The sequence below is a fragment of the Strix aluco genome, chromosome Z (assembly GCF_031877795.1).
Source record: "Strix aluco isolate bStrAlu1 chromosome Z, bStrAlu1.hap1, whole genome shotgun sequence".
Taxonomy (NCBI): Eukaryota; Metazoa; Chordata; class Aves; order Strigiformes; family Strigidae; genus Strix; species Strix aluco.
This window is the reverse complement of record NC_133971.1, coordinates 20,465,232-20,492,724: the sequence shown is the minus strand read 5'-3', so window position 1 is coordinate 20,492,724 and position 27,493 is coordinate 20,465,232. Positions and strand designations below refer to the sequence as shown.

The 27,493-nt window shown below is 37.7% G+C and overlaps 2 protein-coding genes across 6 annotated transcripts in view; both read left to right on the top strand.

Annotated features, from left to right (window-relative positions):
* The window catches only part of IFT74 (intraflagellar transport 74), a 38,516-nt gene extending 28,169 nt beyond the window's left edge, over nt 1-10,347 (top strand). For 3 of the 4 annotated variants that reach the window (XM_074813323.1, XM_074813325.1, XM_074813324.1), the window contains 5 exons: nt 384-510; nt 4,290-4,453; nt 5,125-5,250; nt 7,663-7,723; nt 9,492-10,347. In XM_074813323.1, the coding sequence (XP_074669424.1) occupies nt 384-510; nt 4,290-4,453; nt 5,125-5,250; nt 7,663-7,723; nt 9,492-9,607 (594 nt within the window). In that variant the 3' untranslated portion in view covers nt 9,608-10,347. Of the gene's footprint in view, nt 1-383; nt 511-4,289; nt 4,454-5,124; nt 5,251-7,662; nt 7,724-9,491 lie in introns of those variants that run through there. The other variant, XR_012621738.1, reaches the window with a different exon arrangement.
* A 9,627-nt stretch (nt 10,348-19,974) lies between these two features.
* The window catches only part of TEK (TEK receptor tyrosine kinase), a 44,274-nt gene continuing 36,755 nt past the window's right edge, over nt 19,975-27,493 (top strand). Inside the window, exon 1 of one of the 2 annotated variants that reach the window (XM_074812666.1) lies at nt 19,975-20,578. In XM_074812666.1, the coding sequence (XP_074668767.1) occupies nt 20,527-20,578 (52 nt within the window). In that variant the 5' untranslated portion in view covers nt 19,975-20,526. The remainder of the gene's footprint in view (nt 20,579-27,493) is intronic. The other variant, XM_074812665.1, reaches the window with a different exon arrangement.

Below are 27,493 nucleotides of genomic sequence, written 5' to 3'. Positions count from 1 at the left end.
CTTATAGAAATCTTTCAGCTGAGTAATACTTTGATTATATCATCACTTTAATTGCCTTCTAACTCAGTATGGTATACCATAAGGTATATTTTACACAATGACACGTACTTTAGAAGAGATCATTATGGCTACACAGTTTTCACTTGCTACATTTTTCTTGCATCTTCACTAGCCTGTCAGTACATCTTTTATCAAAAATTGGCTGAATGAAAATTGTTCACATTTATATCACTTCTGACTATCTCCAGTATTTTCAGTCTTTGTGGTAGAAAAGCCAAATAATAGGCAATGCACTAGGACAGGAGAGTTTTTTATTTGTCCAGTTGCTGTTTTTTGTTTCAAAGATACGGCACGTTCTCATTATTGTTATTGGTAACACACAGAATGTGAATCGTATGAAACAAATTTCATCTATTACCAATCAAGAGCTGAAGATTATGCAGGAAGACCTCACTTTCAAATCAAATGAAATGCAGAAATCACAGAGCACTGCTAAGAATCTGATTACAGGTGAGATCAGCAATGAATTTTCAAATTCATTCCTTAAAAAAATTAAAATTCCCTGAGTTGTTACACTAATAACAAGATCAATGATCTCCAAATATTAAAATACAGTGACAAGTTGACAAATTGAAACTCTTGTGGGTAACAAGTTATATATATTCCTCAGGAGTATTTCAATTACTATTATAAGTAAATGATCAGCTTCCTTGCAGCTATATATGTTTAACAGATGTATTTTTATAGAGGGGTACAAAGTTTTTTGAGCTAGAAGTTGTACTTTACTAATATCCACCTCGAAATAAATATTTTTCACAATCTTCAAATAGCATTTAATAAACTGAGACTTCCACAGTTATCTAACCATCTATTATTTGTAAATGTAGTACTTAGTATCACTTACTTATGGTTTGTGCTTTCCTAAAGCAGTATGTACCATGGGAGGATAACTGGGAACCACAGTGAGTAGCTCTCAAATTCTCAGGATCTGACTCTGCAAAGTGAATATTCATTTTGACTTCATTTTGGAAATACTCAAATAGTTAAGTGTAAGAATCTGCAGGATCTTGCCTGTAATTTCAAAAAGCAGACAGTATTTTTCTTTCATTTCCAGAACAACTATCTATTTAGTTCTTTTTTTGCACTGTTTATGGTGGAATTGTTCTCATAATTCTAAGCCTTTGCCAATATCATTATTGCTTCAGCAAGCCTTTCCTTGTTTGTCTGGCTGAAAGGAAGGGGCAGGAGTTAAGAACCATAAATCATTTTGTTAGAATGCTGTTATGTGCTGTACTTTGTAATAATTTTCAAAACAGGAGCCTGTGTTATAACTTCAAAGTAGTTATGTGCAAATAAGTAGTTGTGATGCACAAAATGTTACAGAAATTGTTCTGTTGTGTGTTTGAACATTTAGTGTTTGCTTGTCTACAAATACTCGTTTTGCAGTTCTAGCTTAGTTTAAAAAGCTGGGCCATACATTACAAGTTCAAATATGACTTTTTGTTCTTTCGTGTAAGCATCAGTTCTCACTACTTTACAATATAAGGATGTTCTGGAAGCACATAGCACTATAGAGACATGATTGAAAGATATATTTCTTTCTTCACAAGGGGAGAGAAGGAAGTTACAGTACGTAATTTTCAGCAGATCATTTAAATGATTCATAAGTAAACTTCTGACAGGAAGGAGTCACAGATACTGTAATAAACAACTTAAGATTCTCTCAAATATACAGTGAATGTTCAGTTTGCACAGTTGAAGTTCTTCCTAACCCTTGAATTACAGCACAGTCATCTTCAGGATTCTTTTGTTGTGATTAAAATCTGGATTTCCATATTTTATTGCCATAGCAGAGATATAAAAAGTCCACCAGCAGAATGCTTTAAAAAAAAAAAAAAAGGGAGGGGGGGGGGGGGCAGAGAAAAGGAAACCATGAAGAGTAAACAAAAGTGCTGATGGCATAGTTTCCCAAAAACATTTCCCTGGGTCACTGTAGTTTGATCTGAGAGTTTGCTACTGTGTACACACTGCCTGCTAGACGCTGCAACTTCATGGTCTATCAGAAGGAACTGGGCTGCATCCTCTTCCTGTCTCTTCCCCTAGAGAAGTTTTGAGGTTTTTGAGTTTTGAGTTTTTTTCATTGAGGCTGTTGCTGGTTAAGGATAAATTCACCCCTTCTAGTTTCTTCCTTTTTCTCCAGAAATTGTGAATGGATAGGAATAGCCCATTGCTGTCCCACCATAGTTGTTATCTGTATATAGATAGAACAGTCTAAGAATCCTTTCTGGCTTTTTGGCATTTATGTTGTTATTACTCTTTACATGTAAAATAAATCACAACTAGTCAACTATTTATTATTTTAAAATAACAAATTATAAATGACTATATGAAAAGCTAAAATGCTGTGATTAGGCCTAAATAAATCCTAAGAAAATCTAAAGTTGTTTTCTGCCATTTCTCTCCAATTTGAATTATTTTTATTTCATAAATCTTTTTTATTGTTTTTAATGTTAAAGCCCTGATTTATTGAGGTCCTTAAGCATTTGTCTGTCTTTAAACCACAGTGCGGTAGAACAAGAGAAGTATAGCTGTGATCTGTTCAGCCATGTTTTAGAATCTGATGTTGACCAATACTAGGAATTTGAAAGTGAAACTGTGGGCAGTTATGAAATACTCTAGATACAGGCGAAGTGTTTTCTTAAGCCCTTTAGGGTGGAAGGCATCATAAACATTGAATCACAGACATTCAGTGCAGTTCCAAACCTTTTATCTTTAAACCCCTTTTTTTTACCACTGTGGAAATTTTTCATATTTATAAATGCTCTTTGCACATGGAGGACCCTTTCAGTCTTACCTTATGGAAGTGTGTTCCTTCAGGATAATTATGGGTTCTACACAAAAATCTTGGCTTGTCTTTATTTTGAAGTTCCTAAAGAAATTATCAAAGCTCTCAGTAATAAGCCAGAAATGTTCTAAAAAAAGAAGTACATGGCATGAATACACACGAGAGATGAGTACCAAAATCTTGCTGTGACAGGGTTTTCATCAAGTGAGATTTTCCCAAATAATTCCCCAAATAATTTCACCAAGGAAACCATACCCAGTTTTCGAAAAGTGAACTTTCCCTCTGTCATATATGTGCATCCACTCCTTTCTGCCATAAAGACCTATACTGCCTTGGTTACGTTGGGGGGAAGATTTCCTGCCCTTTTTCCAGGTGATCAGCACAAATCTGAGTGTGTGAACAACATATACAGTCTACGCCAAGAGACGTTTCTTTGTGCTGTCTTAACCCTCCCAACAGCCCACTTTGCCTGATATTTTAGAATGTAGAAAAAAACCTGCATTATTTGTATCATTCTTCTGGGTTAGACACAGCTCTGAAACATAAGATCAAGTAGCCATGTGTTTAAATGTTCAGAAACATGAAGAAAATATAGTGACAAGGCTGTGGGTCAGAAAACCATGCAAAACAAGTCTTGCCACATCTAACTCTTCCACACTCAGTGTGGATAACATCCCCAAAACTGGATCAAAGTTGGTTTTTTTTTTTTTGTCTGTCTCTATTATGTCCTCTCTTAAGCATCTCATGTCTGAACATTTTCAGTCTTTACATCTGTCTTCGTATAAGAATCCATCCATACTTCTAACTTGTTTAATTACCTGTAACTGTGTTGTTTCTTTTTAGGACTGTGAGAAGTAAATGCTGTATTTTGTAGCACATACTCATTTTGTAATCTATGACAATTCTTATTCTGTGTGGAGATACAGAAGTGTTTTCCTGTACTGAGTGAATATTTAAAGCAAATTGGCTATTTACTCTCATAAATCTTAAGTCATCATATACAAGCAACATAAATAAAACCAACATGATGCTAAAAAAACCTAAAAAAAATATATTTTTAAAATTGTCTGCATTTTCTAAATTGTCTGCATTCTTGCAGTCAACTTTTTGTAAGGTAATACCACTGCTTTAAGACTTGAAATTGACTGATGCTATAAACAACTTTAACATACCACACTGTGATATAGAAAATCACCATGTTTTCATTACTCTTCAGTTGTGGAGTAATGTAATATACAATAATTGTCTGTCTGACTAATGGGATGATTGTGAAGAACAAATTTTTTTCTTTCATTCACATTAACATTCCCATGAATATCAAAATCAGAAAGATATGCAGGAGCTGTTTGTATTGCTTAAGTATAGCATAAACCTTTATATACTGGGCAATGGATTATGAAATAAAAAGTACTGTTAATTAGAGATTGTGTATCTGGTGATCTAGAGAGTCAAAAACTGCAGATGGACCTACAGAAGATGGACCTCTTGGAGGGCAAGATGGTTGATGAACTGGCTTCTCTTAAAGACAAAATTGAACAAACAAAAATGGAGTTGGAGGTCTATAATAATTTGCCAGCTCTGAAAGCATCAGGAGAAGAAAAGAAAAAGGTAATGAAGGGAATTAAACCTTGGATTATACAGAATTTGTGGTTTTGAGCACCTAGTGGAGGGGAATTCAGATATATGACTGAGAATCCTGACTGAAAGCTGAAAACTGGGCTTGCACACCACTGCGAGTGAATCCAGACCCTTCTCTGCTTATATATGTGACATTAACTGAGTACATGTAGCAGGCTGTCAGCTGGATACCTTTTGATAACTTCCTTCCACAAAATTTCCCATTTAATTTAGTGATTCATCTGAACTTTTTTGCTGTAACATATGACCACCCATAAACTTGACTTTAGCAATCTAACCACAGAACCCAAACAAAGAAGAAAAATCTATGCTGCATGTATTTGCTCTAAGACAAACTCCATCTAGAGCACTTCCCATTTCACATGTGATAAATTTCCTACAAATTCATAACATCAGCTGTTCCCACTTGTGCTGATATAGTATTGTCTAAGCCTATAACTTGGTCATAACTGTTGAATATTATCTTTAGAAAAGGGCATGCATTGCTAGAGAAAAGCCTTAAGAGTTCTTTATGCGTATGATCTTTTTCTGAATGGAAGAAAAAGTAGCATCTTGAAAGCTAAATTAAAATAATTTGTCTGTAGTCCACAGCAAATGAACTCATCCATTAATTGGTTTGTCTTGGGTTTTTTTCCGACTAGAGACTCCAGGATGACAAAGAAAAATTGACAAAACGTAGCCATTCTTTCAAGAAGATAATGGAATGCTTGAATACAGAGTATGAGACACTAAAGAGAGAGCTGCAAGAGAATGAGACACATTCTCAGGTATAGCTCAAGCTACGTACTATCTCCTCAGTTGTTTCTATTGCAGTTTTTGTTTTCTCTTACACATGAAGCATTGTATAGATGGAATCAGTTTATTCCTTCTCAAGGAGTTTTCAAGGTTATGTGTTGTAAATGCACAGCCATATTTTCTGATTTCAAACAGGAGTTAATATCATGCCAATAAATTTCTTGTAATATTTAGATTTCAAAGTTACTAGGCAGAGTTCTTTCTGAGCTTAAAAACTGTGTGAATCCTTTGTTTAAGTGTTTATATTAATCTTGCTCAGAACTCTCCCCTTCTGCCTGTCTTTTGCTTGAGGAGTTTTGAGGACCAAGTTAGAAAGAAACTACAAGAAAAAAAAGTCACTACTAATTAGATAAGATCCCTTTTGCTTTTAAAGTTATGATGGTAAGTTTTTTCTTGCAATCTGTACTATTAATTTCATTTTCCTTTTTCCAGTCTTTCTGCTCCTTGCAGACCACTGAAGTTTTAGTGTTTGTTCAGACTTCTTTAAACCCAAGGAACTTTGGTATATGCATATATTTACAGTTACATTTCAAAAGTGAATTGGGAAAAACGATGTTTATTAAGTCTTGAGCAGCTTTGATTCTTGCATTATAAGCACCCATAAATTGCTGTCATCTTGGCAACAGAACCTTACTGGCATATAGGCTTGAATGCACAGAAGGAAAATGGATGACCTCAAAATAAGCTGAAAAATGGAAATTTATTATCTTCTCTGCATTTCACTGGTTTTTATTGTTTCAGGTTGTTGAGATCTTTGTCCTTTAGAACTGTTACTTTTTTATAATTCAGTTAAAAGCTGGAGGTGATATTCATACATGTTTAAGTTAACTTTCTTTTGGAGTGAACTTTATGGAGCAGATGAGAGGGCATAGCTCTAATTGAGGAGCTATACATATACATTCATAGCATGTGATTATTGTGGGCTAAGTCTAGGGTGATGGTATAAATCCCCGAAGCTGCATGTCAAAGTCTGCAAGACTTCAGATATTGTATATTTTTGTGCCAAGATCACATTCTTATTCCTAGAGATTATGTAAATCAGAAATGGATACCCAGCCAGGGTTAAGATACTTACATAATAATGCTAAAAAGTTGATATAAAATTGTAGTTGTACAGCATTTCTTCAGTTCATTAAGATGTGGCAGTTCTATCTCAATGTGTGCAAAAAGGATTTGTTTCTTTTCTTTTTATGTCATGAGGTAAATGTCATGAGGGTGAATAAAGTTATATCTTAAAATAGCTGATTAGTTGACATGCTTCAAGCATTTTGAAGTACAAATAGTTTAGGTATCTTGAGGGTTTGGGTGATTTTTGCAAGCACCCAACTGTATGACGTGTGGCCTTCAAGGAGTTATTATAAAAATGCACTGAATATTTTCTTTGATATATAGCAGAAAGTATTTTAAACCTAGGCTCCTTTACCAGCTGTATTGCACATAACAACATCTACAAAGGGGTCAATAAAAATTATAATTGGTCAGAAATATCATATCTTGGAAATAAATGACTGCCATATTTGCTGTGAACCAGTACACTAAATAACTGGTTCTTCACTGTAAGATTTGAGTAATGTAGCAACTATTTTCATATCTTCTAGTTTAAGAATAAGCTTTTTAAGTAAAATCCTAATTTATTACCCTAGTTTCCACTGAACGTTTAGTCTCAGAATGATTTTCAGTTTCTGCATTTAAAAATAACATCTGCATATCTTGAAATGCAGAGCCTTGAACAGTAGCATCAGAAAAACAAATATAAAATTGTATTGTAAGGAAGCAGCCATCAATATAATGTCCACATTAGTTTCCTGTTGATGCTGAAAGTATTGAAGAAGTGCCAGCACTTAATCCACACTACTACAATCTTCTTGCTGCAGCTCTGTTCTTATCACAGCTTCTGGCATCAGACAGGAAACTTAGCTATGGAAGTGAGGAAGTTTCTTCTGTATAGCTCAAAGTCCAAGACAGCGTCAGGAAATATTGTATCTTTGGTGATTTTAGATCTTACTGCTCTTAAGAAGAGATCATTTAAATGATATGAAGTATAATGCGAATTAGTATCTCCCTGCAGTGTTCACCTTTTTACTTCTGACTTGCTTAGACATTTCTCTATATGACAAGTCTTGAATTCTCATCTGTCTTTTTCCATCTACCACTGCAGTTGCACACGGTGCTTTTGTATAAAAAGGTGTATGAAGTGCTGAATTATATACAGGTTAATCATTGGCAGCTTTACAAAGAATTTTGCCATTGTTTCTCATTTCTGTGGGTTTTTTGTGAAATAACTTCGATCTTATCAGGTGATAGGGTACATTTTTTGTGAGATTCTTTGCATAAAGTACATGTGTAATTATAATTTTCTTTTTTGACTCTTTTTGTGTTATCAGCTTACAAATTTGGAGAGGAAGTGGCAGCACCATGAGCAAAATAACTTTATGATGAAGGAATGTATCCTTTTCTTTAAGAAATTCAGCAAAATTCATGCATGGTATTAATTGAGGAAGAAGTCTGTTTCCTCCAGCAGAATAAGACAGGACGGAATGGGGAACAGAAGACAGGGGAGGAGGGGAAAGGTGATGCTTTTCAAATGTCTAGTTAGCTAATAGATATTATATATAGCAAAACTTGCATGTATTGTCTGAAACAATTTTACAGGGTCCTAAACCATAAGATTTGTCTTGCATTCTGGAGTTTTTCCTGTTGGGTCAGTTTTGCCATTAGGTCTTATACGAAGATCATCTTCACATCCATGCAGTCTTATCTGAAATTATCCAGCAAGTGTAGCGTTGTTTGAAAATCTGTATAGCATGGTGACTTTGCATAGTATTTCTCAGTTTTAAAACACCATAAATATGAATGATGAAAAATTAAACAACAAAATGTATGCATTTAATGTATTTTTATCAAATAAAAAGGAATTGCATATTAGAGAGAGAAAAAAGATAAATGTGGTAAGATATGACAGGGAGATGCTTTAGCTGCAAAATGAGCTGGGAGGGGGGAACTGCAATGTAGCTCTCGCATTAGATGATGCTAATTTGTTACATTGCACTGATCATATAAGAGCTTCCAAAACATCAGCAAAATCTTATTTACTGGAAGTGACTTTCATAAGGTAGTTTTTTAAATTAGCAAAAGCACTGAAGTTTTTTTTATTAGAACTAGTGGTTCTTCTTACCTTGTACTATTCCCCATAGTTATTGTAGGCATTGAAGTAGGGCATCATTGCACTTTTATTTTATATTCTAGGGACTTTAAATTCACTGCAATAAATTAACTTCTTTAAAATTATTTAGGAAACAATCTAAAATCTCAAAGATGCATAGAATCACTGTTAAATGATTATAGTACAAATGTAATTGGTAGAAGTAAGAGCAAAACTAGACCATATCATCCAGTGTTGTGTGTTGGACAATGGACATTGCTACATGTCTCAGAAAATGGCCCAAGAATATACTTCAGGCAATTCTGTAATAGCCTAGTCATCAGGGAAAATAATAATAATATGGGATCTGCATATAGCGTTATCTTTTTCATATACCAAATATCCTGTTTCTTGTATCTAAGTACTCTAATTCTTAGAAAAATTCTGAAAAAAAGTCTTGGACGATGTAATGTAATTGCAGCCATTTCCTCTATGAAGAAGGCTCTACCGCAATATTTTATTAAAGCAAGAATCTTAGGTCCTATTTTTTCTAACTGAAAAAAATGAAACAAACCAAGAGAAAAAGTTGATCAGGATACTAAAAGTGCCTCCTAACTTTCTGCAATGTATTACCTATCCAAGTGCAGACCCTTATACAGAGTTTTATGTCTGCTTGGGCTACTGAAAAGAAAGGTCCTGCTTTCCTGGACTGGGACTGTTGTAGCCGGAGTTCTAAAGTGCCAGACTGTATGATTGTAAATAGCTGAGTGCCTTGAAATGGTTTTGTTTGCAATATAACAATGGACAGAGTCTTCCAGGAGGGACATATTGCCTGCATATATGAAAACAAAACTGACTCAGACATGTAATCTCTTTTTTTTACTATGCTTGGCATGAGATGGCAGATACTAAATTGGCGTAAATCTTTTAGACCCAATTTGAGTTTTTTCCATTATTTGCAACCCATGACAGTTTTCACAGGAGGAAACTTACTGTATTATTATTCCCTTATGATATCTAATTATGCTTGTATTTATACTGGCAGTTTGTTTCTTTAATTCTTTTAATCAGTTATAGCAACAAAAAGTCAGGAGAGTGACTACCAACCAATAATGAAGAACGTGAGAAAGCTGGTCACAGAATACAACAAAGCTCTCATAGAAGCTTTACAGAACACCAAGAACTGAACCCAGGCACTTCCTTCCTGCCCCAATGGACCAACAACAAGAGATGTGCACAGGCAGCATGGAAAGCTGAACTAGTCAGCTCATTCACTCACCACTATGGCAACAGATATTCTTGAAAGTATTTTTATAGGGTTTTAGATGTCACAGGGTTTAATAGTATCCCTCTGTTTGAAACATTTAAAAATTTTACTGAATTTTAGAAACTTGTAGAAATAAAAAGGAAATACTACACAATGAGTGTAAAAACATCAGAACATTTTACTAAGGCCCATTGCTGGATCACATCTGAAATGTGAAACAATGAATTTATACAATGAATGTCTTAATTGTCTTGTAGAACTATCCCTGCCAAGGAGTTCTCGCTGAATAAGGACTGCCTGACAGGCTCTCATATGCATTATCTTAAATGAAGTGTATAATAAGATAAGTGGTAATGTCAGCATACCACCCCTATTTAAATAGCAATTTATAACACGTAAGGAAAACATCTAAGGATGACAAGCATCCTTTTAAGTCAGAACTGCTTCGTAGTATGAAGTCTTATAATAAAAGCAAATGTACTTTGGATCTGTCAGCAAATTTTCATTTCCCAATGGAGAACTGATTAACTTCTTTATATTTTTTAATGTAATTATAAGGAGAGAACTGTGATAAAAATAGTGAAACACAGCTAATACTGACCTTCTGCAGAACATTTTACTTTCGTAGTATTCACTAATAAAGGGAATAACAGGGAAAATCTTTTGTATTTTCTGCCATGTTTTTTTTTCTTCAGGTTTCAAGCTGCAGTGTCATATGCAACCTCTACTTTGACAAAAATACATAGAAAGAGATTCAGTGTAGAACAAAACCAGAACTGATACAGAAATAACAATGTGCTTTATAATGCAGAAATTTCAGAAAACTTTTACATAAAATTTCCATGTGTACATTTCCCTCACATTCAACATGCAATGTAATTATAAACTACCTAATGATAATTTCCTCCACCTGGTATGTTGTAAGAGAAAAAAGCATATTCAACTACAGATAGGAATCTTAGCCAGACAGTAATCTAGCCTTTTACAAAAAATAATAAAAAACAGTGGGGTCTGGTTTTATAGTTTTCCTGCTCTCTTAGAAAAGTTTTCCAAAACATAAGTAGACTATGTGCTTCACCTTATAGAACTGGAGTAGTCAAATAATTAGAAAATGCACTGAGTCCATGAAAATAGAAGTCCTGTATTTTTGTCACTAAATTTCTCCAAATCTATGATTGTCATTCTGAGTACAAAGAGGTATGTAAAACAAAAATATTGAAGGTTCTTGCAGAGAGCACTCTGTTTCCAAATTCAGCACAGTAAATGCTGTTGCTCTGTATATTTATGTCTATATAATATTTAGAGATAATGGAACAGGATTTCTATAAACCAAGGACTGTTATCTAGGGGAAATTCCCACTAATGTCTCTTCCTTCCTGCCAAAGTTTCAGCTATTCCAGAGAGAGCCCATTATTTGCTGAGATAAAGTTGAAGTCTAATACTCTCACCCATCAAGCCATCAGCTGGAGAGATCGCCTCCTGAATTCCACTTGTGTTACAATAACATATTTTAATGAACAATGGAAAAAAGCTGCAGACTGAATAAAGAGACTGCTTTAAATTCACTTTCACTTAGGGCAGGGGATGGTTTTATTCCTTGGTAGTCATCCTGTAAGATAGCATGGTTAAGTTTACAGGTTTTTGTTGTGTTCTTCAGGAGATGCCTGTCATAAAAGCTCTCTCTCCAGCATGCTCTTCTTTTCCTTACTCTATTGAAGGATCTCCAGATTCCCTGTTTCTGTCTGAGAATCTTGTCAATCATTCCTCCTCTTAACTGTTCATCCTTATGGTTCTGGATCATGGTCATAGTACCCATGGCTGAAGAGGACTGTATGGTTTCTAAATGGTGAGCTATGCAGCAGGCATTTAGTATCCCTCTAGGAGATTAATAATTCATTCCCAGTAGTGAGCTGAGTAAATTGTATCCATATCTAGCTCCTAAAGTTGCAGGAAAATAACCTTTTCTTTAACTCTTGTTTTAAACACAAAGTTAAGTGCCAGACATATGGCATTTTTTCACCAAAGCTCCTTTGTGTATATCAAGACACTAATTCAGTAACACAGGTCTCTCTACCCAGTCAATCTTTTATCCATTTTATGCCATGACTTCAAACTGAGACGACATTAAGTGGCAGCATCTATAGGGTGGAGAAATTTAAAAACTTTTCTGCTCACCTGTCTCACCAGGGCTGAGTAGAGGTAAGGATCACCTTCCTCAGCCTGCTGGCAATGCTCTCCCTAACACACCGCAGCACGCTCTTGGCCTTTTTTGCTGTGCATTGTTGGCTCTTGGTCACCTTGGTGTCTACCCAGAAGGACTCAGCAAAGCTGCTTTTGAGCCACTCAGCTCCCAGTGTGTATGGGTGCCTGGGTTGTTCCTCCTCAGTGGCAGGACTGTGCACTTATGTTTGTGGAACTTGGTGACATTTGTATCTGTCCGTTTCTTCAGCCTGTGAGGTCCCTCTGAACAGGGGCATGCCAATTTGGTGCATCAGCCACTCCTTCCAGATTTGTATCATCTGTAAGCTTCTTGAAGGTGTACTCTGACCATAATTCAGGTCATTAGTAAAAACATTAAACAGTATTAGCACAAGTATCCACACCAGGGGTACACCACTACTGACTGGCCTCCAGTTTGACTTTGGGCTACTGATCACACAGTGGGCCCCAAGCCAGTTTTCAGGCCACCTCACTGTTCTCTTACCTAACCCATACTTTGTCAGCTTATTTATGAGGATTTTATGTGAAACCGTGTCAAACGCCTTGCTAATGTTGAGGTAAACAACATCCACACCTCTCTCCTTGCTCACTTAGTTACCTCATTGTAAAGGCTATCAGGTTGGTTAAGCGTAACTTCCCCTTCATAAATCCATGCTATCTACTCATGATCACCTTCCCATCCTTCATGTGTCTGGAAATAGTTTCCAACGTAAGTTGCTCCATCACTTTCTCAGGGATCAATGTGAGGCTGACTGGCCTGTAGTTCCCTGGCTCTCTCTTGCTCTTCCTGAAGATAGGAGTGACATTTGCTTTCTTTCCATCTTCAGAAGCCTCTCTCTATCACCATGAAAAAATAGCCTCACAATGCCATCAGCCAGCTGCTTCTGCGCATGGTGCACAAGATCCATGGACTTAACGTATGTCCAGTCTGTTTAAAAGTTCCCTAACCTGATCCTCCTCCAGGAAGATGCCACTGAGGCGTTAGGATACCAGGTTTGACACCGTCTGTCACTCCAAATCCCACTTCACTGGCACACTGCATGGAAATAAGCATTTAATTTCAAAATCTTCAACAAAAGGGTCTGTTATTTCTTTGTTATATTTGTGCTCTGCATGAGGATGAGCATAGAAATGACTGTCATTGTTCCCAGTTTATGATGCACCGTGTTCCCATGTTCAGGGATACCATCATATCTCCAGGCCAATTTGCTGCAGGCAAGAGTTAATCCTCTTGTTGGTCTTCCTGCTTCATCTTATCCTCACTGCTTTTCACTGTGATCAAAGAAACTTATTTTTCTTTCAAAATTAGTTGATTTTTTTCCTTGAGTTAGTGAGCATAGAGGACAACATGCAGCAATTCTTGTGAGCAATTCCAAACGGGCAGAACACGGAGATTCGTTTTTAGTTCTTTCTACCTGACAGCATTAGTCAATGTTAATGCTTAGTGCTGCTGTTACACAACTGGAAGTATACGTTTCCAAAGTGAAGTGGTTGTAAAGTTTTCAGTACAATTCTGTTTTTCTGCTGCAAGTGTAGAACAAAAATACAAGGCATAAGGCAGACCTTATGATAAGGCACTAGCCATAAGAATATCTTAGTTTGAGGACAAAGATATTGAAGTGCTTACTTTATAGCTATTCTGCAAAATATCTGCTTCGAGTGAACTCCTCGGAAACATGTCTCATAGTGATAAGATCTGGGTGGGGTGGACATGGCAATTGTTTGGAGTGAAAAAAAGCTTTGGATTTTGAGAGAGATCATAAAATCACAGTTCACTTGAACACATGCACAGTGGTGAATACTAGCTGAATGCTGAATGCTGTATATATTGTAGGTGAAAACTCCAGCCAGAGCAATGCTGTGAAATGCAGGTTAATCATTGGGCAAGGGAACTGAATTACTCCCAAACGAAACAGTTGTCATCTTCAGTAAAGAGGAAGGAAGGCTTTAAGTGTATCATAACTGCAGAGATGATCTGAATTCAAATCCCAGCTTTGATCAATCATTCATTGGGATTGGCAGAAGTTTGGAGTAGAGGAAGAAATGTTCCTTGCCCTGACTTGTGGTCTACACTTGCAGGTTCTCCTTTCAGGAAGGAGGACTAACTGGACAACATGCCAAATGTGTGAAATGGAGGAAGCCTCCCACATTTTTTTAAAAAATGAGCCAGAAATGTAAAATGATCCACTCTTGTTTCCTCTTGTAAAGCTAATTCCTTGAAAGCTGCATTCATTTAAAGTGACTGGGCTTGATTCACTGAGCACCGGTATCTTTGGATCAAGCCCAAGATTTCTTCCATGCAGCAAAGGATGAATAAGGTCCAAGACCACTGTCTCCTACATCAAACACAAGTTTGCCTACAAATACTATTTCAAGTGGGCTGAGGGGAACTCAGCACCTCTGAAAGGTAGAAAGAAAAATAAAATAATGATTATAGCAGAAATTATCAGTAGTTTCAGTTACCCCAACAGTTATGCATGAGAAACAAAATTCCAAATAAAGTCTTCAAATTTTCAGTATCCTTCCTGTTCCTTCTTTTTCTTCCAAAAGGGGCTGTTTAATGGCTTGGACTTGTGTACAGGTTTGCTGCATTTAATAATTTTTTAGGATTATTGAGCTGAAAGTTACTGAAGTTCTTTACCTATATGCAAATCTACATTTTAACGTCTCAGTTTAAAATGAGACATGCATGTCTTTCACACTTCCGTATTTCAAGAATTGCTAACATTGTATTGTTCAAACTCTCAAAAAAAGAAAAAAAAAAAAAAGCCATTTAGAAATCTTTCTCTCATGCAGCAAGAAGGCTGGAGTTAAAGCTGGATCATTCACCAGAAGAAACTGTTACACTGTAGCACACCAGCAGTGCAGGTGTGGCTCTCCTACATCAGAACAAGATTTTAGCCAATCCCAGTGTGACATAGATTTGGAAGCAGAAACAGGTAGATAGCAAATTTGTCACTAAGTTGCACTTGTTGATTGCTGGTTAAAGTTAAATGATGCAGTCATCAAATAAAAATTACCATTAGAAACACATTAACTGTGAGATTAATTCAGAGGAATAAAGTGGGACTTGCAAACAGGATTTTAAGAATGAATTTTTGTAACCGTAATGGATGAAAATACTAGCAATAGTCAGATCTGCAGATTTCACGTGCATTAAGTGGCTCATGCAATTAAGTCTTTATCTCTCCAAACTGCACAGATATGAAATTTGTCTCGTTAATGCTGGGCTACTTTAGGCAATTGAAACAAATGATTGCTGTGCATCATTTGGGGGGATTCAATGCTAGTATCTTAAAACATTTAGCTATACAGTTGTTACCATTAAACATAAATACACAGTGTCATTTGTCCTTCAGGCTCTAGAAAAGCAGTGACAGAACAGAGAGGAGAGAAACTGTGATCTCTAACTTCTGTACGAGTTCTGCTTACCTCTTGTTGAACGATGCCTCTTTCAGGCTGGAGAATCTCATTCATCTCCAGACTTCTTTTGACTTTAGGGCAGCAGAAGTATAAACATGACATACATTTGTGCTCCCAGAACCTCAACCAGTCTTGGTAGAGAAACAAAAGCTTGGTTTGGGGTTAATTTAGCACATCTTCAGAATTACCTGTTTTAGCAGATCTTTTATAAACCGCAGCAGACATGCTCTAAAGTAGGAAAACAATGGGCTCAAAAAGCAATCATAAGGATGTAGTTTTGTCCTTTTTATACAAACTGCATGCAATATGACTAGCTTGCTTAACTTCTCACTCATGTGACTTCATATACACATTTGACATCATCAGTGGCCATCACCATTGCTGGCTCTTACCCACTTCTCACGTGCACTTTCCAAGCATATTTTAAAATAGTCTCAGTCCCTTTTGTCAGCAAAGAATTGGGAAACACGAATTATTGTTTTGTTCTTCTCCTGACAACAGACCATTCTAAAATCTACACGAAGCCTATTTTAACAAAATACAAGTAACAAAGTAAAAGTTAACAGACTATAGACCTTCATCAAACAGCTTGATATCCTTCACAGTGACCTTACTAATACAGAGGCCCTGAAGTACTGTGTTGTTTCAACAGTTGAACTTTCTCCTTGAGAGAAAGTTGAGATTCCCATGAGATCCTGGGTTTAATTCCACTGTAGTAAATTCCCTTTCATTTCACTAGCAAGGAAGACTGGAAAGCAGCAGCTCCCTTTGGCTAAGGCTGTTCTGTAGACTGCTCAATACTCAGCCATTTTCCAGGCTATGGTCTCCTGAAAATACAAGAGAAGCTCTTGGATCACAGCTATGTTTGCAAGCCTGAGTTACCTTTTGAGTATGCAAATGCAGGAGAGGCAGTAGAAAAAACAAGAAGTAACTGCACCTCCACAGCATGGACTGCCAAGAGAATGAGCTGCAACAAAAAAACAGACTCTGTTACCTTTTCTACCCCACCTTAAAATTTCTCACACCCACTTAATATAATATCACTACTCCTTCAGTTCCTTCCATGTTACCATGACTTATCTTTAACTATGTACCATAGAAACTTTTATTTCCCTCCAGTTTCTATACTGCCACTGCATTGCTTAGAGATAGTCCTCATCCTGACCACTTAGACCAGCAACAGCACCTGTCCTCTGACTATCGACTTGGCTTCTACCTCTCACTTCCAGGTGATCCAAAATAGATGGCTTAGGGGCTGTGGTTGGTCTCAGTGGCACAGGTTGTTCTGTAGGGGAGAACAGGATCTGTTTAAGAAAACAAGTTTAAACTCCATCATTTATGTGCCTCTACTTCACATTAGCTGACTGCAGTGAGTGCTAATTCCTAAAGTTCCTTTACTGCCTCCTACTAACATATATTAACATCATGTCAAGGCCAAAGTAATGGCTTGTTTCCAAAAAGCATAATACAGCCAGACACTGCAAGAGGATATGTGCTTTCTGCTAACATATCTACCTGATTAAAGAAGTGCAGAGTGGCATTGTTTCTTTTTCCTCCTCACATATTTCCATGTGCTACAGCATGTATGAATGGATTGTCCTTGAGACAAGCGTGCTGCTTATCTAAAAAGGAAAGCCTGCTGTCAAGAGTTCAGGGCACTTGACATATCATAAAATTAACCTCCAGCAAACAGAGTTATGAAAAACCATGTTTAATGCTAGGGTTATATTTGCATATTGCAAGACAATTTGTTTCCCTGTTGTAACTAATTTAAAAACTCATGCATGCCATTGTGATGGGTGTTAAGTTAGATGTGAATGCTGATATGTATTAATCAGCAGTTAACCACCTACAAAACTGATGTTCCTGAGGGGAACACTTTAGAAATTTCATGGGGTTAGACAGACTTTCTGAGTCTTTCCAAGTACCTTTAGAAAAGACAAAGGATGTAGTCTATGGGCCCAAATACATCGACATACCCACCTGAGGACTGACCATAGGCATGCTCATTGGCCAGCCCAGTAGTCAAGCAGCTCTATTAGCCCCATATGCACAAAAGTTAGAGTAACTCAGTAACATACTTTACTCTTCCTGTCATCCTCACTTTTAGCCCAGTCTCTTTCGCTGGCAGTCTGGTTTTGCCAGAAGGTTGTTTCCAATTCCTCTGCTCTGTAATAGTGAATGCAGGCTGAGATTTAGAATCCTCTTGTTTGTAGATCCATCAGCATAAGCAGAGGACTAGATAGCAAGAGATGGGCTCGTGCATGGTATCCTGCTATGATATCATTGCTGCTTGGTGGCAGGGACAGACAATTCTAGTGCACTTGTGCTGTTCAGTAATCAGAGGGATGATCAGATCATATAGTTTTTAGTTCACAGGACAGAAAACTGATATGACCTACTTTTAGGAAGACTCATAATCTAATAACATGAAATGTAAGGATGAAAATATGGAAGGTTGGGCTGACAGACACTTAAATATTAGTAAGAATAAGCCAGAATAGTGAAATCCTTTAAATTTCAGAGTCTAGCAAAAGATAATATGTGATCAGTGGGATCAATAATCAAACTGTGTCACTTAAAAGCCTTCCAGATAGAAACAAGTCTAAGCTCAAACACTTATTACACATAAACAAGTACTTAAATGTTTGTTGAATCATAGACGCTATTCTTTATTTCTTCAAAAATGAAATTATAAAATGAAACACAAAACAAATAAGTGAGCCTGTTGAGGCTGCTATCCCAACCAAATTTTGACTTGGGTAAGTACGTAACTCCTCTCTTTTGGCATCAGCAAGTCTTTGCAACCTTCTTGTATTTGTGGAGTATTGCATATTTAGGCTGTCTGCTCTCATCCTGGGGATAGCTACCTTGTCATGGCAGATGTAATGATCAGTAGGCACGAGCTAATTCTTCAACACATAATGAATGCTGACCTGGCCAGTTACGCATACTGCAAAACCAGTGTCAGCAGCAGTCAGTACGTATTGCTTTGTGTTTAGATACATTAAACATGGAGACATGATGCATTTCTTCTCAGTGACCTGTTTATGCCCTGGGGAGTGGCATTTAAGTGAAAAGATTAAAAACACTTCTAAGCTCACAATAATTATCTGAAGAACCACAGCCTTGACTGAAATTGTTTAACACCCCCACCCCTCAGAAAACTGAAAGACACTGGGAAAAAAAAAAAAAAAAAAAAAATTAAGGATAGGCCATGTTAGATGTAGGTTAAATGAGCAAGAGAACAGGGTTATCCACAAGATAGGTATTATGATAATAGTACACTAAGTATTCTGATATTAGAGGGGCCTATACCAGCAGGCTTATAAAGGTTAACATGCAATTGGAGTGTGGATAATCACTGCCTCTTCATGTCTAAGAAAATGTTCTCAAAAATGAAACGTGAACAAAATACATGTGTGTATTGTGATCTAGAACCAGACCAAGTAAATACCTTATATTCTGCCTCCTTTAAGCCTCAAAATGGAATTTTAGTAGTGTTTCGTCCTCACACTGTGATTTTGCCTCCAGAGGATACTTTCAGGTTAAGTTCCTACTTGGTTTGGCTTTCAACTATATTGGGAGAGGGTGGGGTGGGTGACATGTAAGGAGCAGCTCTGGGTTAGTGCATTGAAATCTGCTGTAGGTGACACCCTCTGTCCACATGGCAGTAGATCTTGGGTGTAAAGGACTTCGTCTTTGAAATCTATACCAATCAAAGGCAAAAGGGTTTTCCTACGGAAATTAAATCAAAGTAGGATCAACCCATACCCCATTTCCAAAATGATGCTGAACATTCACATTTCTGTGCTTCTGTAAAAGTCACAGATCAGAGAATCACAGAATCATTCAGGTTGGAAAAGACCCTTGGGATCATCGTGTCCAACCATCGGCCCTACTCTACAAAGTTCTCCCCTACACCATATCCCCCAGCATCTCATCCAAACGACCCTTAAACACATCCAGGGATGGTGACGCCACCACCTCCCTGGGCAGCCTATTCCACTGTCTGACCACTCTTTCTGTGAAAAATTTTTTCCTAATGTCCAGTCTGAACCTCCCCTGTTGCAGTTTAAAGCCGTTCCCCCTTGTTCTGTCACTAATCACCTGTGAGAAGAGACCAGCACCAACCTCTCTACAATGTCCTTTCAGGTAGCTGTAGAGAGTGATGAGGTCTCCCCTCAGCCTTCTCTTCCTCAAACTAAAGGTTTAAAGTCATTCTGGGTGTTTGCATCTTGGCAGAACTACAGGACTTTCAAATGCTACATTGTCATCAGTTATATTTAGTCAAGTGGTAAATAAGATTGCCCTTTATTTGCAATTCTGTTTATATAGCTGAGTGCTGCCTTTTCATTTATTTCATTAATTTTTTGTGTCTTTCTTTGTATTTTTTTCCTGATGTTTTCTTTTAGCTTCTGAGTTTTGAGACCCCCCCCTGAGTGATGTGTCATTTTGATCCCACTGAAGTCGTAATAGCTCTGGGTGCAATTTATTATTGCAACAAGTTTTCAGTCTGTTTCCAATTGTCAAACATAGAGAAAAATTGTTTCCACTAAAGCACATGAACTAATGGAATAGTTTGCTGGATTGTGGATGGCTTTGGTCTATACTGGATTCAGCTGGTTGTTTTGTTACTGTTTACTTCATATTTCTATTACTGTGTGCTGGGATGCATTGCAGCCAGCAGCTTACACGTGGATTAAATAAATAAGGGAAAAGATGATAGCACCCTGAGAAATTAGCAGAGCTGCACTTTGAGAAGGGGATGACACTTTCTACCTACTGTACCTAGGTGGAGGACTTTTTACTTGCACTCTCCCGCCTACTGGAAGATGCCATCATTGTTCCTATTTTGCTGACGGTGACCAACAGCAGTCCCCAGCTCCAGATAACTGTTCTGATGCATTGCTGGATGGACGGGATTTGCACTGCCCTGCAGTCCCGCTGACACAAAAATGCCTTTAAGATCCTGCCTTTCCCATCCTAATCTACAAAGGAAACAGGAAAAAGGAACTTAAACTCCCTGTACTCAGACAGCAATGAGACTGTTCCAGCCTGCGCCAGTGCTACGATTTCTTGCCTGAGTTGTAAACAGCGTACCATGCAGGAGAAGAGTAACCGGTAAACGTCTACCCCGAGAAAAGGATACTCCATGAGCAACTGTAAGAACTGGATGGATATATTTTGGAAAGCATGGACCCTTTAGCACATCTAGTTCTCTATGGATTCAGCCTGATGATTTCAGGTAAGCCTTTGCTTTAATATCTACAGCCGACCTGATGCCTTTCTTGCTTCTCATGCAATGTGCGGACAAAAGACATGACTCCCTACTCCAGCACTTTTATCTTTATTGTTTTAATACTTGTGTTTGTTTCAGTGAGTCCACTTACCTCTGTGCAGCACTCTTAGAGGGAGTGAGGGCAGGACTGTGGCCGAGCTATGGGGGAGGATTTAACTACTTGTAGAATCCGATGCTACCTCTTTTTAATAGTTGAAGTTATTTGTTGACATATACACACACTGCAGCAGGGTTTCTCTTCTGTCTAATGGTATTAACTTTTCCATAAATCTCATTTCATTGAATTCATTGATGTCTTTCCCCAAGAATATCTGCTCTATATACAGATTAAATGTTGACTTTTTCTGTGACTGACTTTATGAGCTGGCTGTGCAGTAGAAAATGTTGACATTTATAGGTATTCCAGTATGTGATTTTAGACAAGATTCCACAACTGGAATCTAGATGAAAGTCAGTGGACAAAAAGGGCAGAAAAATGCACATTACATAAGATCAATTAATAACAGTTCAAATACAGCTAAAGAACAATTCAGTATTACCAGCAAATGTCATTAGTTCAGGGAGTCAGAAGTTAGTCATAAGAGACACCTGCAGAAAGGTATGCAGTAAAATTATACTAATGCAAATTTAGTTTACAGTATTCAGACCGTTATCATTAGAGATGTTTTGCTGAAGCTATCACAAGCAGAGCCCAAAGGAAGCCTGCGCTCTTGCCATCTGGTTCTTAGTTGCTCAGCATTTGAGTATTGCTTTCACCATCCATATTTTGATTGTCTATACAGTTTCTTCTGGAAAACATACCAAGCAAAATCTGTAAAAAAGAAATAAAACTCACACAATAACCTTAGACTCTTGACTCACTCCTAACCATTTAATTAAGACATGCATAAGTTGTTCTAGTCCATCTCACAGTAAAAAGGTAATGTGCTGTAAAACTGCAGATTGTACTGCAATGAAAACCAGAAAGTATCAAGAAAAGGCAGAAGTCCTCATTGCCATGTAACTTGCTTTACAATTTCCAGATCTTCTTGATTAGCAGCATGTTAATAGCTAAGTGAATTATTAAGAAATGAGTTTGAGCTGTTATTTTTGGAGTCTATAAAAGGCTAGAGATTAAAAAATAAAAAAAAAGTGTTTAAAATCTGTTGAATGCATGTTTATAAGTATTCTTATCTAGCCAGTGCTGTAATGGGCTGCATATTGTTTACCAATTCCTCTTTTGTGGCTTAAGTTTCTTGATTGCTTAGCTGCACATTGATTCAACCTATCTAGCCCTCAGATCACTTACAGCTTTTCACTTTAAGGAGATACCTGGGTGGTGTAAGCATTATGGATGGAGAAAAGAAATTCTAGTTACCCCAACTCTTTTTCCTTGTCTCTCCTGTTTCTCTCCGTGGTAACATACTCAACACAGAAAGCAAGCAACATTCGTTAAGTCACAAGTATGAGAGAAAAACAAGCCGGCTGCAGAGATTATCTATAAACACGGACAATGCAGACAGCTCAGTCCTGAAGAGCTGTCAGTCACTGCCTTTTCCACAGGGGCTGACCAGTGAGGTGTGTGCTGTAGTCACACCCATCTCAATAGATGTCAGCTTTCCCGCTTTTGTTTGAGAATGATATCATGTTTCCTGGGGCGAGCGGTGGAAGACAATGTGAGCCTGCTTTCCTCTAGATATTGCAGGCGGAGTTCAGGAAAGCAGGAATGACATTCCCTGAGCAGGGGAGGCTTTACACTCGGTGCAGACAGTGAACTGGCTTAACCTTGTCCCCAGTGACTGTGGGCTTCTCTGGGTGTGTTGCTGGGTAGGCACAAAATCCACTCCACCCTTTTCCAAGGTGAAGACCGTCAGCTTGGCTCCTATTACAAGAAATAGCCTTCGATTTAATGACTTTTTTTTTTTTTTTTTTTTTTTTTTTTTTAGTAGAGTACTCCATTTGCAGCTAGAGCTAAAGGTCTGATTTGGAAGTTAACATTCAAAATATACACAAATGCTCACTTTTACACTGTATACAGGGTCACTGCTTGCCATAGCAAATGTTCAATTAAACTGACAAGGGGTTGAATTTACTCCTATTGGGATTCTTGAAACTAGACTGAGCATCACCACATGTTTTTCTTTTGGTTGACTCTACTCCAGTCAATATTTTGTAGAATCAAAATGATCCTGGCATCCATCCTGAAGTATAATTCAAACCCCAAGGCTGTGACTAGGTATGATTTGTTAAGTCCTGACCAAAGAAGAGTTGTAGACTCACCTATTCTCTTGGAAGGCTGAGGACAAAGCCAGTAATGAGTGCCAGAATTTGGCTTTTGCCTCTTAGCAACATCCTCAGATGGTCTGGAAATTTGCTTGCAGCTTCTCACAGTGGGCTAACTCTCACAAATGTTCATGTGTGAGCCTTATTTTAGCAAGATGGCCACCGTCAGTAAGAGATTTGTGTAAACCAGCAACAATTAAAACCAATTTCAAGCACATGCCTTTGACTATTTCTGTCAGGAAAAATATACATTGCCAAATGTCTCCATTCTTCAAGACAGACAGAATCTTCTGTGCTATAGCTCTGCTCTACCAATAATCTTAGATCCAGTATGTTTCTAAAAATACTGGGGTTTTGGGTTTGTTTGTTTTTTTTTGTGATTTAGTTGTTGGATCCATATATGGTAAAAGACTCAAAGGGTTATATTAGCCTCTTAAGAAAGGGTAACAGTGGAGCTAACAGTGCAGTGGCATTCAGTGGCAGGTCTCTATCATCCCTGTCGATGGCTGGTGAGATCAGTAGGTGTTATGAAAAAAAAACATAAATTGTGCATACTATTATTATGTGACTCATTTATATATTTAGAAAGTTAGAGCAGCTTTTAACACATATTACCAGACACATAAGCACCATTATGATGCTGTAAGCTTTTCAAAATTACAAGAAGTTGTAATTTTTAGACTGGAAAGTTCTAATAATTCTGCTTCAAGACCTGTTTTTCTCTTGTGAAGGTTAACTTAACCTAAAGAAAACCTGAATTAACCTCTGGTTAATACATGCCTGTGACAGTGAACACGAATGTCATTTTTCCCATAATTAAAGGAACTAGGTCTGTGTGAGTATCTTCAGATATGCTGTTGTCAGACCAAAATGCCAACCAAACTTCAAACAGTCTGTCCTACAGCTGCAGTGCTGGGGCTTTGAGCCTCCACAGGCAAAGAGGTGGACACAAACCACGTCTGCAATTTTAATCTCAGGTATTTTAAAACTATGCTGAGTAAACATTACACTGACACACAGTCTTTCAGACATATAAATTATCAAACTACTAACGTGAATTGCAAGAGAAATTTAAAAATGGATTTCATTCCTTGTTCCTGAAGGGCATTTGATTTGTGAGACCCTGCAACTGCATCTGCCTGACACACACAAGTTATGTAGCCAAAGGGAACAGTACCCATGTGCCTCTTTCATGAGTCTGAAATTTACATGGAATTTAGACTCTTCTTGAGATGTAGCCTTCATCTAATCCAAAAATATTGGGCCTGACACAGGAATCACTTTGAATCTCTGACCTGTTGAATGTTGGTATTACTGCACAGTTCTGTTAGGATGGTCGTGACTACGAAATTGATGGATCTGTCTTATGGGGGAGAGAGCGAGCTGTTCTGTTTTAGTTACATTGTTGGCTATATGTTTGCAAAGAAAAAAGTTCCAGCTGTGACCTAATTCATCACACCCTGACAGCATCTGGAAGCCAAAACCAACAGCTTTAGCCTGTGCAGGCAGCTCTGTGCACCTACCCTAAGTGGAATTACAAAAGTGGGCTGATTCTCTCCAGTTTTTTTTTTTTTTTTAGCTTTAGATTTTGCTTTTGGTGTGTGCCTGGTTCAGACCTAGTGAGAGGTAGAGTAGCTCTCAGGAGGCCTGTGTTCCCAGAGGCTGTTTCAGCAGCTGGGAATAGTCAGGAGTGAAAAGGCATTGCATCAGACCTGGAGGAATCAAATCTAAAAGGGTGAAATGCAATCACATTACATTCAATAGTGTGAACATAAGCTATTGTTTTACATACAGATTTCATATATGTAAAAATATATATATACACAACATAGATTGTTTGGGTATATAGTCATAACTAAGCTGTTTGGATGGATTACTTTTTTGCTGAAATTTCATTTCAGGGAAAAAAATGAAGTTGTAACATTTTGCAGACATGGTCTGATACCCACAAAAATTTCATCTGGAAGGCTTTAGGGGGACAAGAGGGAGCATAGAAGTCAGAGAGACTGACTGCAGCTGAGCAGCCGGCTTTAGGGCAGAGGAGAAGCGGAGTTGGTCCTTCATGTGCTCGCAATGAGAATTATCTGAGTTGGAAACCTGTTCTGTATTGGTCATGTAGACTTGAGCCTGCTTCACCCAGACCTATCTCTTAAACACACAAAACCCCTGTTCAGCTTTCCATAGAAAGAAGAAATGAACCAAACATGGATGCACCTACAACTTGTGTGAGACAGATACATAGTTCCATGGTCAGCTCCCATAGTGATGCAAGATCTATCTGGAACTAGAGGGATGAAAATCTTAGAGAAATTGCAATGAAGAACTGTCCTCCAAAGACAGTATCTGCCCTGTGCTAGTGGCAATATCACATCTAGGATGCTGTTCCACTGTGGTTTCAGTGGCAACGCATAGCAAAGAACCAGCCTGTGTCTGAACTGAAGACTTTCCTGTAAGGACTTTAAAATGCTGATTATTTTTTAGGGTACAGATCTGATAACTGCTCTCCAACTAACACCCAAACTAAGAACATGCACTAATAATGTTAAACAAAATATCATAAAGAAGTAAAAAGACCCCACCAAAATTCATTCTGTAATTCATCCCTAGGAAATGCAAACACTTAGGGTGTGAAGATATTAGGCATTTACTAAGTTCTGAAAGGATTTTTGAAAGACAGGTTCACAAATGACATTTCTGGATTCAAGGGTAAAATACATAAACTTTTTGCTTCAAGGTGGGTATTTTGATGGCCTGGTATTTATTTACTTTTTGCATTGTGTGAGCCTGTCTGAAGTGGCTTGGTTAATTTCCCTTTTGGAGTATAACAAGTCTCTCTTGACAATGCAGTTCCATCTGCACTTCTGATCATGCTGATGATTTTCTCTTTTATTATTTTCTGACTGTTCACCCCAGACCTGCCACTGGTCAGGGAGCTTAACCTCATTACTCACAAAGTGTGCTTAGCAACAGAAACATCTCCCACTACTCAGAAAAATTGGTAAGTGGGAGAGTGAGGGTACACTACTGTAGAGGTAAGAATGTACTACAGTATGTCCAGCAGCCAGCACTCACAGACACTTTCAGACAGTTAACCTTATGCATGTTGTATGCACTGATATATCCTATGAAGAGTAATTGATTACCTATGTTATTTTGCATACTTCAACTTGGCACATGTGCACAAACAACATACAGTATATATAGTAGCTTCATGATGCAACTTACAAGGATCACCCTTGTTATGGACATATTTATTCTTGCTTGCAAGTACTTTCTTGATGGTAGTACCCGTATTTGGCTAGCTGCAAATCCAGCCAGGTGTAGCTAAACTACAAACCTGTCCTACTCAAGCGTTCCCACATTCCTCATCCTTTTTCAGCATTACCTAGCACATTGTCAGCTGGTTGTTCAACAAACAATTTCTGCTGTTACATTGTTTTCTGCTTTACTTGCATTTGGTCAACCAGGCCTAAGGAGAAGTCATGAGAAAGAGTCTTTCTACATTTTGGTTACTTACACACTCACATTTAGGCACCCTCACTGTGAAACTCCCAACCAAGCTGCACCAGTGCTTCTTTTCTAGCTTTTTCATCTTAAAAGATTGCTTTTACGAATTGTGAAACAACTGAAATGTAGAGAAAACATTGTACTCTATTTTACAAGAAGGCAGCTGCATTTCCTTGAACTGCTCCAGATGAACTCAAGGGCTTGTAAGAAACCATTAGCATAGTAGCTTTGACAAACTATTTTATTTTTCACATTTGTGCTCTGGTCTTCCCACTACTACTAAGTAGCAAAACAATGTTCTGTCACTAATGTTTTGTCTCTTATTAGTTTCACAATACCTTTCCTCCACAAATAATGCCCTATTACTAAGGGCAAGAGGTCTCAGTATTTGAGCTGTGAGCCATCCCACAGCTGCCCAGTAGCACCACATGAGATACCAGCAGTCAGATTCTTTCCATGGACAAGAAGAAAGGTTTTACTGGAAAACCTGACTTTTTGCTCATTTATGAGCTGTTTTATGCAGCATTTCTGTCTCTCTCTCTTTTTTTGCCCTGCTGTTGCTGCCATGTGGCAGAGAATCTTAATCTCTTCAGGTAATAATAACTTCAGCGTTGTTTTCCTGTGGGGGACTGAGCTGTCAGAAGAGAACTTGACTCACCAGGAGAAATTAACTGAGCTGTTTCTATCTTTACATTCCAGATGAACTTTCCAGGACACTAAGAGACTATTGAGTCCATAAAAAGAATATGTGATTTCAAGGCCCCCTCAAATTATTTACTTTTTTAGCAAATGAACAAAAAATAACCGAGACTGATAAGAGAAATGTTGAGTGCACAGAAAAAGAGGAAATAAAGATTGCTAAATTCTGGTGCAGTCTATGTTCCACTCTCTATATGAAAAATATCCCCAAACAGCTAATGTTTTGAGTTAGTTTCTGATTAGATTTAATATTAAGTAAGGAGTACTCTGTTTCTTTTCCTTTGTTGTTTTGTTGGTTTTTTTTTTTTTAATCAGAGAAGGGACACAGGGATTGGGTCTCTTCATATTTCACTTGCATTATTTCCATCCTGATTATATTCCAGATTGGCTAAT